The following is an 18932-nucleotide window of genomic DNA, read 5'->3' on the forward strand; positions in this document are numbered from 1 at the left end:
TCGCTTTAACGGCGAGAATGTCACGGTCGCCTAGAAACGTTTACTGACCTAAGTCGAGAGTCTGGCTTTGACTTGTCAGGGACCGAGGAGTCGTTCTTCTCGTCTTATCGAACGCGAGAATCTAAACTCGTTAACTGGAATTAACGTTCGTTACTTTTCTGCCAAAAAAAGAAGGATGCCGAATTATATAAAGCGTTTAAAGAGATGCTGACCATGTCTGTTTTACCGACTTTGAGTTCGAGGGCTTTTCTTTTTATTGGCTTTACAGACTAAAAAATCCTTCTCCACAATTAAAGTACTGATAATACTGAACTACTGAAGTACTAATAATTATGAACGGGGAGCGCTGTAAATTCTTGTATAAAAAATAATAAAAGTTAAAAAATTATAGGTTTTTTTATCGGCCTCTTGCATCAGCTCATAACAATACTTATTTAATACAAAAATTCTGCAGTTTACTTGTGCACAAAATATGGCGCTCCCAATAGAGATGACATGAAAGAATTCATTATTATCAGTACTTTCGTTGTGGAGGATTTTCCAATCTGTATATTCAATAAAACATGAATCTAACCTAACTTAAAGTCGGTAAAACAGAACTACAGCAGCATCCCCTTAAGAGGAATATTTATTCTTCATCATCGAAATTTTTATTTCGTACATTTTGTCTGTAATAAATTACCTTTCTGGCCGATGGTGCAGACGTGAAACATTTGACAGCCCGCCTCGACATCCGCGTAGTATCCGCCAATCACTTTTCCTTGACACGAGAAGTTCGTCTCCGGCAGGTTGTCGAAATCCAGATACTTGAAAGATCCAAAATCCGACGGATCAAGAAAAATTCAAGTAAATGACTTCAATTTTTTATTTATATCAATTTTATTATTTAACTTACGCCAGGTTCCCCCGCGCTGCATAATAAAGGGCCATGATGTAGATTGAGGATCAATACGAAAACTGAAAAACGAAAAAAAGAGAGATGAGAAAAAAAATTTGCATTACGCGTTTAGTAAAAAAAATCCAAAAGATGATAAAATGTTTAACATTCTTTCGAATATTTGCTCAAGATAACTTTTTTATTTTTTTAGTGAATTGAATAAAAATAAAAATTTCAAATAAATTTCACTAATATAAAATAGCTTTCGCAGAACTAAACGCCTTCAAATTTTATGAAAATATTATAGCAAAATGTTATAGCAACACGAGTCTATTCATATTATTAATATTTATATTTGCCTCCAGAGCTTTCAGTTAATATATTATATGTATATTCTTTCGTATTATACAATATTTATGGAAATATTAAGATCCAATCATAATATCTGTATCAAATGTTTCGACGCGAAATAAAAGAGATTAAATGATTATTTTCTGTCAAAAGATAAAATCCTGCTCGCCACCGGTCGAATTGACGCAGCCGTAATTTATAGGAGTAATTTATGCGGTTGCGCAATCGTAGGTCCAGGGTCCCCTGCAAACCCCGGTTGCACTAGTTACAGCTATAATTATGCACAACTATCGTCACGCATCGACGACAGGTTAATGCTCCAGAAATTCGAGTTTGTAATTTCGATCGGCTACCGTTAGATATGTGTAACGTAATTTCGCGCAAATGTGTAACGTTACGTAAACGCAATTAGACTAAAGAAAAGAATTGCATTAAGTCAGACGAAGATTAACAAAACGCGATTAAATAAAAATTAATTAAGATTAATTTTAAAATGAGGCTGAATCTGAGAAAAACTAAAAAAATAATATTTATTAAAAATAATTAAAAGTAAACATATTTTGCATCGTCGCACAATAAAGTGTCACTCTCGTTTGATCGAATATATGAGCAGAGCTTCGTGAAAAATTGCAAGATAAAATGTAATTAAAAAGTAATAAGATACTATAATAGGCAACTTTCACCTCGCTTATCTAACACGCGCCACAGACAGGTGTTAATTGTTACCGTCAGATTAAATTATATTCGTCGCGGCTGACTCTGTATACCTGTACTCTCAATTACAGCTCGCTAATAATTCTTTGGATATTCAAATTGCAAAAGGTATTTTTTTCCAATAAGCATTTTTACATAACGCGACTGCATAATTGATTTATAGACACTAGCGCTTCATTAAACGCTTCACGCACAAAAATATAGTACATTAAACACATTTATAAATATATACATGATATTTCAGGAAGAGAATAAATATGTTATTTTCTGACAGCAAAAATATTAAATAATTAAATAGCAGATATTAAATAATGATTTAAATAATACTGTCTGCATATTTTGAATGCAGAATTATTTATGTTGTACGACAATTATAAATATTATTTCTTCCGATTATTTCTGATCGTGCCTCTAGCTTCGTCCACTCTCCATACTTGCTGTTATCTAAATAAATTACATAGATAATCGTCAAGATAAAATTTTGGGATATGATCTTATCTTTATATATATAATAAAAATATGTATTATCTATATCTATATCTTAATTAGAAAAAGTGTTATCTTTATTAAATTATCTAAAATAATCTTCAGATAATTGATTTAGAGTCATAGCACATAAAAGTTACTTAAGCAGTAAGCGATAAAAAGTCCCATACGGCACAAAATATTTTTAAAATCTTCTAAAAATCATTCTTAAAAGATAAAATAATTTTCAAAAAAATTTTTAAATTATTTTAAAATATCCCTAAAACCATTTTAAAATGTTTTTATGCAATATTTTATAGAAATATTTAGAAATATTTTTTGAAAACATTCATAATATTTTGTGCTGTATGGGGTATGAATATATTTTTTTTATCCCATTTTGATAACTATTGTTTACATAAGCTACCTTTAAAAAAATATTATCTAGAAGTTACTTAGATGAATCACTATATAATTTTATTTTTTATTTAAATATATATATTTAAAACAAAATCTAAAATAAATATACACATTTTCATCTCATATTTACCTAGCTAATTGAAAAATCATCTAACAATAAGTACAACACTGTCTACTCCACAATTTGAACCGCTATCTTACAGCGCAGTGAAGTCGCACTTGTTCGTGCTCGACAATATGATCGCGATATGTCACAGGCTTTTCTGTCACACGAGTCGAGGGCTATCGGGACTCAATAAATTACGAACGACTTTTAATTCGTGTATGTGTGCAAAGACGAACAGACCTTTCACCGAGAGTGGCGCTTGTATATTCGCGCGCGTGTAAAATACATTCCGCGTACTCTGACGCGAGATTGTAAGATCGATTCGATCTCGATACATTCGTTTATGTAATAATTTCAATAAAAAAAAAAAAAAAAGAAAAGGCGAAACTGAGAATGAGAAAGAGAAAGAAATGATGTAAGCGCCGGCGTGAAACAAAAACAACGACACGGTAGTTATAAGGTATATACTCTCTTGTCGGATGTTTCGCCAATTATTTTTTACATATGCTGACCTTTCGTTCAGACGATGTCTGACCGCGACGTCATGCGACGTTAGTTTCCATCAGTTTCACCGCAGCCAACGTCGTTAATAATGCTGCATAGCTTTCTCGAGGTGAAAGAATATTTATCCTCGTCGATTTCGTTCGAATCCGGAGTATGGCAATGAACAAGTTCGATCATTTCGTTAAACATATCAAGCTTTTATTTCGACAGATTAAGGGCCGAAACACGCGGATGGTCAGTTTCAATGAAATTTAATTCTTCACCGAAACTATAATTTGTTGTGCACAGGACACAATTTTCTTTGGTGTAATGCCAAGTAGTTGAAAAATAAATCTTTGAGCATATCATTCTTGCGATTGATATTCTTTAGAATTCATTATTATAATTATTTGAAATATTTTATATCGCTGCGAATAATTTGTATATTATTTATTATTTTTTTAATCATTATTTAAATTATTTTCAATCTGAGAAAAAAATATGTATCTACTATACAATTTTTTTAAAATTACAATTATAATAAAAATACATAGAATTTTTTTCTGCCTCTCTTATTAATAAAAAATAAATAAAATAAATAAATAAATGAATAAATGAATGAATGAATGAATGAATGAATGAATAAGTGAATAAAATGGATAAATGAATGAATGAATGAATGACTATTATGAATGAATAAATGAATGAAGCAATGAATGAATAAGTGAATAAAATGGATAAATGAATGAATGAATGAATGACTATTATGAATGAATAAATGAATGAAGCAATGAATATAAATGAATGAATGAATAAATGAATAAATGAATAAATAAACTTTTTTCTCATTTATTATTTTATATCAAGCTCTTCGCTGAATAAAATTGATGTTTGGATGAATTTTTTAAATAGTTCGACTTACGTAGACAAGAAATAGAGTACATCTACGGACTCTTGCGGATGCTGCGAATGAAAGGGTTATATGGATCGATCCACATATACGCGTCTCGTGTATAAGAAGCTAAAAAGGGAAAGGAGGAAGAAATGGAAAGCGCGGTCGCACATACACACACACATGCACACACAAACACATACACACGTCAGGATTCCATGCTAGAAACCGAAATTTCATAAATAATTCCTGGGGCATACCGCGCTCGGCCGACTGTGACGAAGTTCCTTGAAACTCCTCAACGTTCCTCTCTGGCTTCTCTGCTCTAATCTAGTCAGTCGTCCATGGACTTTTGCTTTCATTGAGCGAATGACGCGATTCTCTTTTTTTTTCATTTCATCTTCATATACAGCTCATTGGCATCCAAAAAATTTGAAGGGTTAAATCATTAAAATCGCGATTTCATAATCTAGCAGATATTCTGATTGGTGTCAAGGAAGTTTTGTTTTCGACGAATGGAATTCGCGCGCTTGTATTAATGTCGCAAATTAATAATCTAATTCAAGTATGAAAAAGGAAATTTATAATTTCAAAGAAGAAAAAAGCAAATGGTTCTTTTATCTAGGCGCAATATAGATCTTTTACTTAAATTATTATATTAAATTTTAGAATATAGATTTTTTATTTAAATTATTTTTATCTGAGAAAAAAAAAATATATATATATATATATATATATATAATATTAAAAACAAAAATATATATATCAAAATTGTATCAAAATATAGTATATATACATATAATCAATATAATATTATATAAAATATATATAAAAATATATAAAATATTGAAAAAATATATATAGAAATTTTAAAAAATATGCAATAAAATACAGAAATATTCCATATGTGAGAAGATATTTTAATCCAATTTTAAAAGTATAGTATATATACATACGTATAATAAATATAATATAAAATATAAAATATATTATAAATATAATATAAATATAATATAAAATAATATTACATAAAATATATATATAAAAATATATAAAATATTTAAAAAATATATAGAAATTTTTAAAAAATATGCAATGAGAAATACAGAAATATTCCATACGTGTGAGAAGATATTTTAATCCGATTTTAAAAGGGCATAGGTATAAAAGCGATTTGCTATTATATATGATTTATGCGTGTCCGATATATCGCGATGTCGTATATCGATATCAATCAATACAGAGAGTTATATCTCATGTAGAGTATAATTGCAGATATATTTTTAGAAGCCCATATTTTTCACACGAGGAAATACATACACAAAATGACGTATTTATTTCACCGTTACGATCGACACAGGGTCGTTAATCATCATCACCGTCATTTTCCGATACGAGCACGTGGCGCATTATAGCGCGCGGTAATAATCAATCCAGCTTTCGTTTATCGCAATTTTCGCTTAATGGCATACACCGGCTCCGACCGAGGAGGAAAAGATTCCGTTGTAATACGTCGTGTAACGCGCCGCCGCGCCGCGGCAGATGTAAAAGTCTATATAATAGATAGATATGCATGTATATATAAGCGGGGGCCTGCTAAATTTTTTTTCTCACCGTATAAGGCATATATATATACGTATAAAGACGTATGCGTTGCGTAGAGGCGTATACCTGCCGAAGAAGAAGCGCGTTCGCCAGTGATATAACCCTTAGCGCGTAATACCTGTGTGAATCTCGTGACATTTAGATCTCCGGCCGCCAGGGATCTCTCGACTCGTCTTCGCGCGCGCCGCGATTCCTCTGACGATCTCCGCGATTTCGTCAATAAATTATCTCCGTGGCCACGTGCGGAGCGATCCCGATGAGCGGACCATTTCATAAGATCCGTCGGACGAAACGCGAAAACACCGTGTTTCTTACCTGAATGCGAGATGCCATCGATCTTCGATGCATGACGTTTCATTATCTGCGATTGTGTGTACCGAGTAATTTGTTAATTAAATAAACTGGCCATCGTTTGAGATAAACGTAAAACTACATGATAAATAATGAAAAGGTAAAAATTTCTATTATTTATCGTGTAATTTTACACTTATTATTTATGTAATTTTACATATTTTTTTACAATGTAGCGAGGAAGAAGGAGAAACGTATCTATCTATTTTTATCTTTTATATTATAAGAAAATTTAATATCTTTTAATATTACGAAGGGCTTAGGAATTTTATTATAAATAATTATTAATAAATAATAATAATAGATTTTATATTTATTATTAAATAATAATTAATGATTAGTTATTTAATTATTTTTTATTGCATAATTTTATTCAGGGTTGGATAAGTTAATGATTTTTTAAAACTAAGTTAAGTTAACGTTAATTGCTTATAAAATTAATTTAGTTAAGTTAAAAGTTGCATGAACAAAAAATTAACTTAGTTAAAGTTAAGTTTAAATTAACTGAAGTTAAATCAAAAGTTCATTTTTAAAAACATTTATATTAAATTAGTTTAATTATATTAAATATTAAATTAATGTATATTAAATTTATATTAAATTTTTGAATATAGATTTAAACTAATGTTATCACAAAAAATTTTTCAATTATTTTAAAATACCTAAAACCATTTTAAAATGTTTTTATGCAATATTTTATAGAAAAATATCGAAATATTTTTTGAAAACATTCATAATATTTTGTGCTGTATGGCATAAAATAAATATTACTAGTTTCAAATAAATGATTTATTTGACAGTATTGAAATAAATACTAGTAAGAATTAACTAAATTTTTTCAGTGTGGTTAGTCCTCAAGCAAAGTAAAAGAGTATTTCTTTTTTCCGTAATAAAATTCGACGTTTTAAAAAATTGTGTTTTTATGCAATATATTTTCTAGAAATATTTAGAAATATTTTTTCAAAACATACATAATATATTTTGTGCTGTATGGGATGGTAAGATAAATTTCTCAGATTAACTAGAGAGACGGTCGACTGAATATTGTTCTCGTAGAGATCGCGTTAGACAAAGCAATAAAGTCATAAGGTCACCTTCGCGAACAACTTAATTAATATCGACCACCAGGAGGGATCTGCGAGGAATCGAAAGTGAACGTATTCGAAATGAACCGTGGACCGATCGAGTATTGAGAAACGAGATTTCGCGGAATATCGAAGAGCGGCGGGAGATCTTTTGTTGGCGACTTCGCGTGTATAAATATAAATGCAGATTTATACGCTCTCATTCGCGGCTAATTAACGGTTAATCAATCGGCGACGCAGCCGGTTTACTTACCGCGAGATTCATTTTTCGCGGGCTTCCGCAACCCTTCTCGAGCAATATAGGATAATTAATTCCGCGCGTTCCCTTTTCTTTCCGCGAATATTAATTGCGCCTTCATGGGAATAAATCACGGATGCGTCTCGGCATTCGCGAATATGTATGTATATTAGCCAATCTCATTGACCTGGTATACGTTCGTACCATTCCAGTAAATGTTAATCAAAGCGAGGAAAGGGTTAATCTTTTTCCCCTCGAGTCAAGGAGATAAAGAAACATTTTGATCGTACGTAGTTTAGCTTCAGCTAACATTTCTGTAAATGGCGCCGTTTTATTTATACAGAGAATTTTCTCGTAGAATTTACCCTGAAAATCATCAGAATCGTGAAACATCATGATTTACTGAAAGAATTTTATAAGATGTATTTTTATAAGATTGTCTTTTCTTATGTTAATTTTATAAGAATTTCTCTAATTGATATTTAGTACAAATAAGAAAATTTTTTTTTAATGTTTCTATGTCCACTTTTTCATGTTTCAAAAATATTTTTAGATATAGATTTAAACTAATATTTCAAAAATATGTATCAAATATTTAAGAAAATATTAATTACAAAATATTTTTAAAAGTTTTTTAAAATATTCCTAAAACCATGTTAAAATGTTTTTATGCAATATTTTATAGAAACATTTAGAAATATTTTTGACAACATTCATAATATTTTGTGCTGCATGGGACGTAGAGAATACAATTTTCAAATCTCTATGAACACACACAATCAAAGTTCTGGATAGAATTTTCCAAATAATCATATTTCAACTCGCTTTTAGTTCAACGTCTTGTTTAATTTCGTAATTGACAACCGGCTAACCGAAGTTTATTCGGTGCGACCTCTATACGCGAGGCTCATCATCTCCCTTCCTTTCTCGCAGACTGCAGACGAAATACGAAAGTAACAACACACCAAAGGTATAAGTACACACCGATTATCGCAATCTAACCGTTCTTGTGCCATTACCACGATATTACCGTTACAGTAGCGTCGCTCCAACAGGCAGATTACTCCATCCTCGGGTAGAAGAGTTGCCCAATGCCCCTCCGGCGCGGCAGTTTATCTCTTGGGATGAGAGAGGCGCCACCAGTTCTCCTCCTCGCGCGAGATCCCAAACCGTATACTTTTCACGCGCGCGCGGAAACCATACTTTAACGCTGATTACTGTGATCCGCGTGAATGAAAGAAAGTTCAATTATTATTATACCCGGTCGCATGCGGCCAATTATAGCCAGAATCTTACTATACCCTGCCGTTTTTAAATATTCGCGCTTTTTATTTACGGCGCGAAGCGCAGTTTATATAGCAGTATTGTGCTTAGATGATTTTGAAATTAGCTAGATAAAGATGAGATAAAAAGGTGTAAATTTATCTTAAATAAAATGAAGATGATTTTGTTTTAAATATATCTTGATAAAAATTGAAAAATGAAATTCTTTCCGTGTAGGAAATATTATTTTGATTTGTCAAATATAGAATAATAACTTTAGTTGATTAAAATAATTGTGTCCATTTGCAATTATAAGAAATTACACAAGATGAAAAATATTAATATATCTATCATAATAAGATATAAAATATATTCGATTAATTTTATTATATGTACATATATTAGTTAATAATAAAATTAATAGGAAAATTGATAGTATTTTTAATTAATAGTAAAATAGCAGCTAGATAAAGATGAGATAAAAATATGTAAATTTATCTTAGATAAGGTGAAGATGATTTTGCTTTAAATATATCTAGATAAAAGATAAAATTATATGGCAATTCATCTAGATTATTTTCTAGATAATAATATTTAAGACTGAAGAATTTCTCTGATTAATATTTACCACAATAAAAAAAGTAATATCTACCACAATAAAATATAAAATATGTTCGATAAATTTTACTATGTAGATAGTAAAATTTACTATGTACATATTAATATTTTTTATTGTGATAAATATTAATCAGAGAAATTCTTACAAAATTCTTCGAATACCATATTGTCCATGATTACCTTGATTTTCAGAGTAAATTCTAAGAGAAAATTCTCTCCGTGAGGTTATAAACGGATAAAGATATAATGCTAAGTACACTGTGACGTAACGTTATTAAATTTTGATGGAGAGAAAAAATTATAGATATATATATATATATATATATATATATATAATTTTTTTAATATTATAAAATCTTGTCTTGGGCTTTTAACGTAATTAGAGATATAAATCAAGCTGAGTACATGAAGCTGCAGACAGCGTGGATAAATTATATGTCGTAATACTTTAAGCTTAATGGATGGCAGAAGGTGCAACCTAGGATGCGACTGCGCGTGTTCTCTTTTAAATCTAATTACAAGCAAGTATTAATTAATGAAACGCAACATTCGAGTTACATGCGGGTGTCCCAATCATTTCTTGTATAATGTCAAGTATTACGGAAAGCGGGTTTGCGCCGTAAATAAAAAGCACGAAGATATATAAAAACGGGATGGCAGGATATAATAAGATGCTATAATCAGTGTTTGCTGTTATCTAAATAAAATTGTATAAATGATTATCTAGATGAAACTTTGGCGTCATCTTATCTTTATATTGATAATAAAAATATGTATTATCTATACCTGCATCTTAGATGAAAAAAAGTATTATCTTTTATAACTGTGTTTATATAAGCAGTCTTAATATTACATAAAAATATATAAAATTACATAAATAATAAGTGTAAAATTACACGATATTTAAAACAAAATCGTCTTCATCTTATCTAAGATGAATTTACATATTTTTATCTCATCTTCATTTACACTGTAAAAAAAAAATATGTAATAATATTATATAAAAATATATAAAATTACATAAACAATAAGTGTAAAATTATACGATAAATGATGAAAATGTATAGCTTTTATTTTCATTACTTATCGTACTTTTACATTTATTATTTATGTAATTTTACATATTTTTATGTAATATATTACATATTTTTTACAGTGTAGTTAATTTTCAAATAATCTAAGCACAACACTATTTATAACTCATTCACTCGAATCGCGGTAATGCACAAATTGCTCTTCGCATTTATTCACGATCTCCGGCTACCTTGTGAATGACACGGACGAGGAAGCGCCGTTGATATGACCGTCGTGATTTTATTACAGCCGAAAGGGCACGTCGATGTATTGCGGAATCGCGTAAGAAGAGCACCTTTCACCTTCCGCGAGCTCATAGATCGTCTTTATGTCGATACATTCGCGATATTGCCAGCCTCTGCCTGCTTCATCGTAATTCACAGATGTGTATCGACGCACAAAATCAGATGTTTTCTCTCTTGTGCAGCGGTGCAGCTGAAGATTATCGAGCTTGTCGGATATCGAATTAGATACAATTTATTTGTGCATTCAGTATTTCATTAACGATTCACAGTTGGAAAATTTTTATGTATTCTTGTTAAAAATAGTCCCCGTTAAAATTTTTGTGTTAAATATTTAACACATTAACACTTAAATATTAAATTATTAAAGCAACTGACAAAAGATGTAAAGTGCATCAATTTTTAATTTTACACAATAAATATGTGTTCTGTTTTAGTAACAAGATTTATCTGTTAACAGAAAAAAATGTTGATTTTTTATATTATAATAAATAAATAAATCAATAAATAATAAAATCTAAAATTAATAGTTTTTAGTTAATTTTGAACACATGAAAACTGTGCTAATTTTATACAAAATTTATTTTAAATTACTTGCATGAAGTTTTTATTTTGTGTTAAAATATGGACACATCATTTGTGTCTCCATTTAACACATCCATATATTATGTTAAATTAATGGAACATGTGATATCTGTTAAATTTAACATACATTTGTTAACTGTGCTGAACCTTAATCAAATAAAATTTTATTTCGAAACTGTCGTTGGGAAATTTGAATGTTGAAATTTCAAATCGCGCGGAAAAAAGCGACGATTAATTAAATAAATTGTTTATTAGAAATTATTATAGATTTCGACAAGAATATTATTCCATCATTTCCTACATTTACATGAGTACTATAAGTATTTTTTATTTTTTTATTTTTATTTTATTGTATTTTTTATTTTTTATTAAACTATATTATTGTAATAATAGATAATTTGACGCGATTTTTTTTATTACTGGATTGCGATATATATCAATTTTATCAATGATCTGTTATGAGTGTTCATCACGCGAGAAAGTATTTGGAAAAAACTGATCCGGGAAATTATCCGATTGCAGTGCGGATGCTGATTGAATAATTATACACCGTGAATCTCTTCTTACGAGAAGATCGGCGCTCGAGATGCATAATTTTGAAATGTTTCAGATTTTAAAAGAAAGGAGAATGCGACTGCGATTCTATATAAAATCGAAAGAATCGCGGAAGATGAATAAAGAAAGAATAATGGATAATTAAAAATGTACGTCGGATGTACGTAATATTTATTAAATAAATATTTTAGAAATGTATAATTTATGTAATAAATATTAAAAAAATGTTTATTAAATAAATTTATGAAATAAATATTTATTTAACAGATATATATATATATATATATATATATATATATATATATATATAAAGCGTTTTGTTAGAAATGATTTCGATCTCTCGAAATGAGAATGTGTCGTTGCGATATTTCGCACGACAATATCTTCTTGATTTCAACGAAATCCTATTTACGATATACGAAATGTCTTAATACACACACAAAGGTGCTTTGAAAATAATGAGAAAGATTATTATTGCGGTTAAAATTTGTAACATTGTTAAATGCACGAGGGAAGGTTCTCGTACCCGGAAGCTGTCGAAATTGGAAATCGCCGCGAAGGCGTCCTAGACGAAATCGTTTATCCAATTAAGATGTTAATGAAGGCTGTCGAAGATTGCTCCATTTCCGCGTGAGTTGCTCACTAGTTGCTGTGCTTCTTATTTGCAGAGTAGTATTTACATCACTATGGGAATTATTTGTTTCAAGCGAACAAGAAGATTTCAAAGAAAATTCCATTCCTTTATTAATAACAAACGGTATAATATTAGAAAGCGTGCACTGAGAAAAAATTTGTTAAATTAACAAATATTTAGTTCAATACTGTCAAATGAATAATTTATTTAAAACAAATAAATATTTATTATTTGCTTTGAAAAGGATTTTCTTATATCAAATAAATATTTTTTATATCCCATGCAGCACAAAATATTTTTAAAATCTTTTAAAAATATTTCTTCAAAGATAAAATAATTCTCGAAAATATTTTATTTACAATTTTTAAATGTTTCTATGTCTGCTTTTTTATGTTTAAAAAATATTTTTGAATATAGATTTAAACTAATACTTTTAAAATATGTATCAACTATTTAAGAAAATATCTGAGCAATAAAGAAAAATATTTTAAAAGTTTTTTAAAATATTCTAAAAAAATGTTATCACAAAAAATTTTTAAATTATTTTAAAATATTCCTAAAATTATTTTAAAATATATTTGTTCTATAAATATTTTATAGAAATATTTAGAAATATTTTTTGAAAACATTCATAATATTTTGTGTTGTATGGAATCAAATAAATATTATTAGTTTCAAATAAATGATTTACTTGATAATATTGAAATAAATACTAATAAATATTAACTAATTTTTTTTAGTGTGGTTAATCCGCAAGCAAATAAAAAATTATTTCTTTTTTTCGTAATAAAATTCGACGTTTTCAAAAATTATATAACATAACAAGAAATTATATAAAAAGTTATATAGATATATTTGATCCAAATCCTATCTACAGGATGCGCAAGTAAAATCATCATTTAGTTTATTTGCTCAAATTCGCGAGGACAACTTTTTCAATAATTCAAATATTATTATAAATCTATATTCATATTATTATTATTATTATTAATTATATATAAAACTATTAAAAATTATTTTAATATTTATAATAATTAAATGTATAATAAGCTTTTTTCATCTTTGTCTCATAATTTTTCATCAAAGTAAAACTTGTGCGGCAAGAATTTATTTGTCATATCTTGCTCAAGGAATTTCCAGGCATTTCTACGGACACGTCATCGCGTTGCACCGCTTGCAGTCGCCTAATGCAGCGAGGAAATGCGAAGGAAGAAAGCCGAAGGAGGAAGAAGAGGTACAGTTAGTTTCTTTAGCGGAATGAACGAGCTGGTATTTAAGGTCGAAAGAAGAGAATAGCTTATTGCGCAACTGTACATTTGTAAACTTATATAGTTCGCAATCTCAAGTATTAGGTGGGAGCCCGACTGAGAAGTAATAAATAAGTTTCGCGACATGATGAGGAAGATTCAATCTACACAAGTGTACGCAGTTGTGAGAAACGCAAATATCAAAGAAAATAAGATAAATGATTTCCAGATGAAGTACGTGCAATGGAACGAAAATTTTCTTGTAAAGAAAATTATAATAATATAAGATCTTGTATCGTCGCGAATACAAATTTTATTTCATACATCGCGCAATAATTAAGAAAAATATACTTGAGATATAAAAATTGTTATAAAACATATATATATATATATATATTATTGCAACACAGTATTTTTGTTCAGGTTTTCTGCAATTTACAATGAGATTGATTTTTGAGAATTTTTTGGAAAAATTACAGCGAGTTATTCCGAAACTTTTAGACATCTATTATTAAATACTTACATTGCAAGTATAATTTTTTATATAATTTCTTGTTATGTTATAATTTTTGAATACGTCGAATTTTATTACGAAAAAAAGAAATAATTTTTTACTTGCTTGCGGACTAACCACACTAAAAAAATTTAGTTAATTCTTATTAGTATTTATTTCAATACTGTCAAATAAATCATTTATTTGAAACTAATAACATTTATTTAATCCCATACAACACAAAATATTGTAAATGTTTTCAAAAAATATTTCTAAATATTTCTATAAAATATTGCATAAAAACATTTTCAAATGGTTTTAGGAATATTTTAAAATAATTTAAAAATTTTTTGTGATAACATTTTTTTAAATATTTTAAAAAACTTTTAAAATGTTCTTCTTTATCGCTCAGATAATATTTTCTTAAATATTTTATACATATTTTTGAAATATTAGTTTAAATCTATATTCAAAAATATTTTTTAAACATGAAAGAGCGGACATAGAAACATTTTAAAAATATTTTCGAGAATTATTTCATTTTTTAAGAAATATTTTTAAAAGATTTAAAAAATCTTTTTAAAAGATTTTAAAAATATTTTGTGTTGTATAGGCTAACCCTGCGATGTTGTAATTCACATATTTCCGTAATTGCGTTGACCTCCGCGTCAACTGCAACGTGCAAAAGTGTCGGGAGTAAACCCGATAAATGGGCGATACCGTACTCCGGTAAATAGACGATATAAGATTACATACTTTTCTCATAATGTCAAGGTTCAATTATATTTACAAGGCGAGCATTAAGATTCGATAATAATAAGTCGTACCGTTGTACGCGGATTTGCGAAGCCATTATTCGACCTTAGACTTCTAGGTAACGGGATCCATCATTCATCACGTCACGTTCTCTCGTATACCGTAATATACTAATAGAATTTAGAGACATAATACGACACTTTTTGAAGCAGGATTGCAATTTTTTATTACAGTTGCTCATACAGAGCCATTTTTTTCTATACAAGTTTGAGTTCTCTTATTTTCGCGATTAAATATAAGAGCAAAATAGTTAACAAGATTCCAAAAGTTGAAACAGCGCCGTCAAGCTCTTCTCGAGAGAATAAATAAGTGGTCTTCACACACTTTTTAGCTTCCAGAACGCGTAAAATAAAGTGCTATTAACAAGAGGAAAAAGTCGAAGGAGGTGGCCACTAGAAGAAACGACTTTTGTGTGTGAATTAACTTCTGGCATTTAAAGAAATAGACTCGTACAATTCGAGGGAGAGAGAGAGGAGGATCGCAGATGAAGAAGAAAACCGGAGGTCACGGCGGTCCAATCGTTTAAATATTTATGAGAACGTTCTCCATTTGAGAGACGAGAGAGCCTAAGTAGCACCACCCGAATTCTTGTCCTTTGTAAACTTTCTCTCGATCACTTTACGAGCCCCTTCTCTATTTCCTTCCACTTTTCTCCTTCGTTTGCTCTGTCACGGCAAATTAAAAGTGACATTTAGAGACGAGGTAACCTTTTTTATTTCTTTGCCTTAGGAATTTTTTATAGGGTGCCACTAAACCAAAATTTATTGAATTCGAATAAATGTTTATTTCAATATTACTTAATAAATTATTTATTTATAGCTAATAATATTGATTTGAAAATATTGACGTGAAAAATATTTATTTGACATAAGAAAATACTTTTCAAAATAGATACATATTTATTTATTAGTTAGTAATGAAATAAATATTTATTATAAAAATTTAATATTTTTTTCCATAATTTTTCATAATTTTTTAAATAATTTTTTCTGAAGATTTGACAAATGTAAGAATGCACATTTTTAATTCCAATAAGCAGGTAAGCACAAATTTTAATTAAACAAATTGTAGCAATAAATGTAGTCCGTTAATTGATAATAGAAATATTTTAAATAAAGAAATAAAAAATATAAGAAAAAATGAATAAAATCTGTTTTATTGAGAATGACGTAAAAAAAATAAAAAAAAAATAAATTGACGAAAAAAACAAGTCGTCCTCTCTCTTTCTCTCTCGCACTCTCGCTCCTTTTCACGAGACATTGTCTTCTATAAATAAGATCTCGTTAGCATAATTATGCGTCCGAGCAATCGAGTTGGAATGTTCCTTGAGCAGAGACGATGTCAATCCAGGTCAAATGACGTTTATCTAGCATAAATGGGATGAGACATGCGTAATAAAAAACCGTTTCGAGTCGCAGGTGCTTCTAAAATTTTTTTTTAATAAAAAAGATAAAAAAATTAAAAGAGGAAGACTAATTTCGAGTCGCAGTAAAAGATAATTAGCTCGAGAATGTAATCTATCTTGAATACGCTCTTACTTGCGCATAACGTACGTGCTTCGTTTATATCGCGGCGATTATATTTCTTATTTGCCGATCTAAAGCGCGACTTCCGGCTCGACTCGCCCGGAAACAACGAAATAAATATACCCAGATTTTTATCCCCGCAATTGTGTGTATAATCATCATTAAAATTCTCCCTGGAGTCATTCAATCTCTGCAAAAAGGAGAAATGAAAAAACAGACAACGCCAAATGCTTGCGATAAGCATTTTCGCCGGAGGATAAATCGACTCTTATGATAATTACAAGGGAAAATGTGGAAAGGTAGATTCGCGCTAATTGGATGAATTTTGCGCCGCATCTCTCTTGGCACGTCTGTGCTTTCCTGTAATTTTTTTTTGCATAAATCGAGATTCAACAATTCACACAATGCATTGCTAAATGACTACAGTTATTCGCAGTGTTTGCTGTTATCTAAATAAAATTATATAGATAATTTATATAAATAATAAATGTATATAGATAATAAATTTATATAGATAATAAAATTATATAGATGATCACCTAGATAAAAAAGTGCAGTCGAAAATAATATTTAGATAATTTGGTTTAGAGACATAAAAATACTTAAATAGCAGAACTTGAGCAGTAAACGATAAAAACTTACAAATAAAAATAAAAATATATTTTTACATCCCTTTCATAATTTACATTTTTTTTATAACTGTGTTTATATAAGACTTTAAAAAATAATATTATCTGAAAGTTATCTAGATGAATCGCCATATAATTTTATCTTTTATCTAGATACATTTAAAAAAAATTATCTTTATCTTATCTAAGATAAATTTACAAATTTTTATCTCATCTTTATCTAGCTAATTTTAAAATCATCTAACAATAAGCACAACACTGGTCATTCAAATGAAAAAAATGCTCCCGTCGATCAAACACATATCGCGGGAAGTGATATCGCCGTTGCATATAGGGGGACACATTGCATATCGCCGATTGCATTCGTGCGAATCCTGCGTAACACTTTCTAGAACCGATATTACTTGGCTCACCCGGACGTTATATACCCGCGAGAGACGTTGGAAAATAAATAGAACTCGAATGTACAAAATGTCCCGGTCACTTGAATTACCAGCGTGACGGCGACTCTCAATTGCGCGAATGCACACTTTTGTCGTTTCCACTTCATTTCCCCGCTAGTACAAAGTTAAAATGTTGCCACTCGTCTTGTCAGTCCCTTAAGACGAGAATTTTTCGGAAGGGAGCAACAAATTTAATTATAAAAAATTATTTGTAGAACTGTCAAAATGTCAAAAGATATGTCAATTATTTGTAGAAATGTCAAAATGTCAAAAAATATGTCAATTATTTGTAGAAATGTCAAAATGTCAGAAGATATGTCAATTATTTGTAGAAATGTCAAAATGTCAAAAAATATGTCAATTATTTGTAGAAATGTTAAAATGTCAAAAAATATGTCAATTATTTGTAGAAATGTCAGAATGTCAAAAGATAGTGTAGAAGATGTCGATTATTATCAGGGTTGAATAGTTAATTAGTTTAAAAAAAATTTTTTTAATTAAAAAGTTAATAACTTTCAACTTAACTTATCAAAAAATATATTTCTGCAAAAAAATCAAAATTATTTCTTTGCTATATTTGTTATTATAAATTTTAAAAGAATTAACAAACAAAATTCTAATTTAAAATAAATTATATTTAAAAAAACTTAACTTTTGATTTAACTTTAGTTAATTTAATCTTCACTTTGACTGAGTTAATTTTTTATTTTTTTTAACTTAGTTTAAAAAAATTATACACTTTTATTAAATTACCCAAACCTGGTCAAAAGATATGTCAATTATTGTTAACGTCATTAGAATTTAATTTTTATATTATTTTTTTTTATTTTGCATCTATATAGATGGGAACAAACAAACTCGATTTTATTCTGTGACGGCGCAATTTTTTTCGATCCGATTCTTAATTGCGTGGAACGGGAGAAATCTTAGATCGCATCGCACGCACACGCGCATATATCTACATATATCACGTACATATGAGCGCGTACGTACAACGCGAGAACGAAGTCATTGCTATTCGAGACCGGCTACAGAGAGAGAAGGAAACGGAAGTCCGCCATTATCCCCGAGACATCGGATATACACCCGGATCGCAGGATATTCCGTCTCAAATGCCGACATGACGTCGAATTTAAGTCATTTTTTTTCGCATTTTTAATCTCGCCTCAAAAATGCAGCATCTCGACATAATAAGTTATATAAATAATTAATATTTTAAT

At 29.2% G+C, this 18932-nt stretch overlaps 1 protein-coding gene across 1 annotated transcript in view; it reads right to left on the bottom strand.

The window, feature by feature from the left end:
- The window catches only part of LOC114937793 (uncharacterized), a 78626-nt gene that overhangs the window by 10643 nt on the left and 49051 nt on the right, over positions 1 to 18932 (bottom strand). Inside the window, 2 exon segments of the mRNA XM_029311417.2 lie at positions 683 to 806; positions 896 to 957. Coding sequence (XP_029167250.2) covers positions 683 to 806; positions 896 to 957 — 186 coding nt within the window.

This window comes from Nylanderia fulva, unplaced genomic scaffold (genome assembly GCF_048542155.1).
Source record: "Nylanderia fulva isolate GAGA-0341 unplaced genomic scaffold, ASM4854215v1 Scaffold4, whole genome shotgun sequence".
NCBI lineage: Eukaryota > Metazoa > Arthropoda > Insecta > Hymenoptera > Formicidae > Nylanderia > Nylanderia fulva.